General features: G+C 61.4%; 1 protein-coding gene across 1 annotated transcript in view; it reads right to left on the reverse strand.

Annotated features, from left to right (window-relative positions):
• Positions 1-5: 5 nt before the first annotated feature.
• LOC104501716 (transcription factor SOX-8-like) overlaps positions 6-824 on the reverse strand; it is a gene marked incomplete at both ends in the record, with an annotated part of 1,703 nt that continues 884 nt past the window's right edge. Inside the window, 2 exons of the mRNA XM_010145569.1 lie at positions 6-180; positions 359-417. Of these exons, the coding sequence (XP_010143871.1) occupies positions 6-180; positions 359-417 (234 nt within the window). The remainder of the gene's footprint in view (positions 181-358; positions 418-824) is intronic.

The raw sequence follows: 824 nt of genomic DNA on the forward strand, positions 1-824 counted from the left end.
GGCGCCGTGGTCGGCCGGCATAGTGGCGTGGCCGTTGAGCGGCAGGTACTGGTCAAACTCGTGCACGTCAAAGGTCTCCATGTTGTTGATGACCTCGCTGCTCAGCTCCGAGATGTCCACGTTGCTGAAGTCGATGTTCTGGCGGCCGCTCTCCACGAGGCGGCGGCCCTCGTGCTTCAGCTCGGCGCCGTGGTCGGCCGGCATAGTGGCGTGGCCGTTGAGCGGCAGGTACTGGTCAAACTCGTGCACGTCAAAGGTCTCCATGTTGTTGATGACCTCGCTGCTCAGCTCCGAGATGTCCACGTTGCTGAAGTCGATGTTCTGGCGGCCGCTCTCCACGAGGCGGCGGCCCTCGTGCTTCAGCTCCCGGGTCGGTTTTGGGGGTGGTGGGTGGGGTGGGTGGCCCATGGGTCTGGCCTGGGGACAAAGGGACAAGAAGACTTTAACAGAGGCAGCCACAAAACATCAATTCCTTCAAAAACAACTAAAAAATGTACATTTCTACCCCCTCTTATGGCAAGAAGGGAAGGGGGATTTAAACCTACAGCCCCGCGTTGGAGGTGCCTGATGTCCCTGTGATCACGCCAGGAAGCATGTCCTCGGCTGGGGTAAACCACCCACAAGGGTGATGGTTCACGGTGGGGAGGAGAAGCCAGGGAGCCCATCAGGATCACTCTGGGACACAGCGGGACACCCCTGGCTGCACAAACTCCCCCTCACCTGGGAAGCAGAACCAGGGGATGGACTCGCAGGAACCCCCTCGGGCAGCCTGAAGCCAGCCCGGCTCTCCTGGCGGCAGAGGAGGCATCCCGGCAGAGCGGGCC

The sequence above is a fragment of the Buceros rhinoceros genome, unplaced genomic scaffold, assembly GCF_000710305.1.
Source record: "Buceros rhinoceros silvestris isolate BGI_N320 unplaced genomic scaffold, ASM71030v1 scaffold39381, whole genome shotgun sequence".
Taxonomy (NCBI): Eukaryota; Metazoa; Chordata; class Aves; order Bucerotiformes; family Bucerotidae; genus Buceros; species Buceros rhinoceros.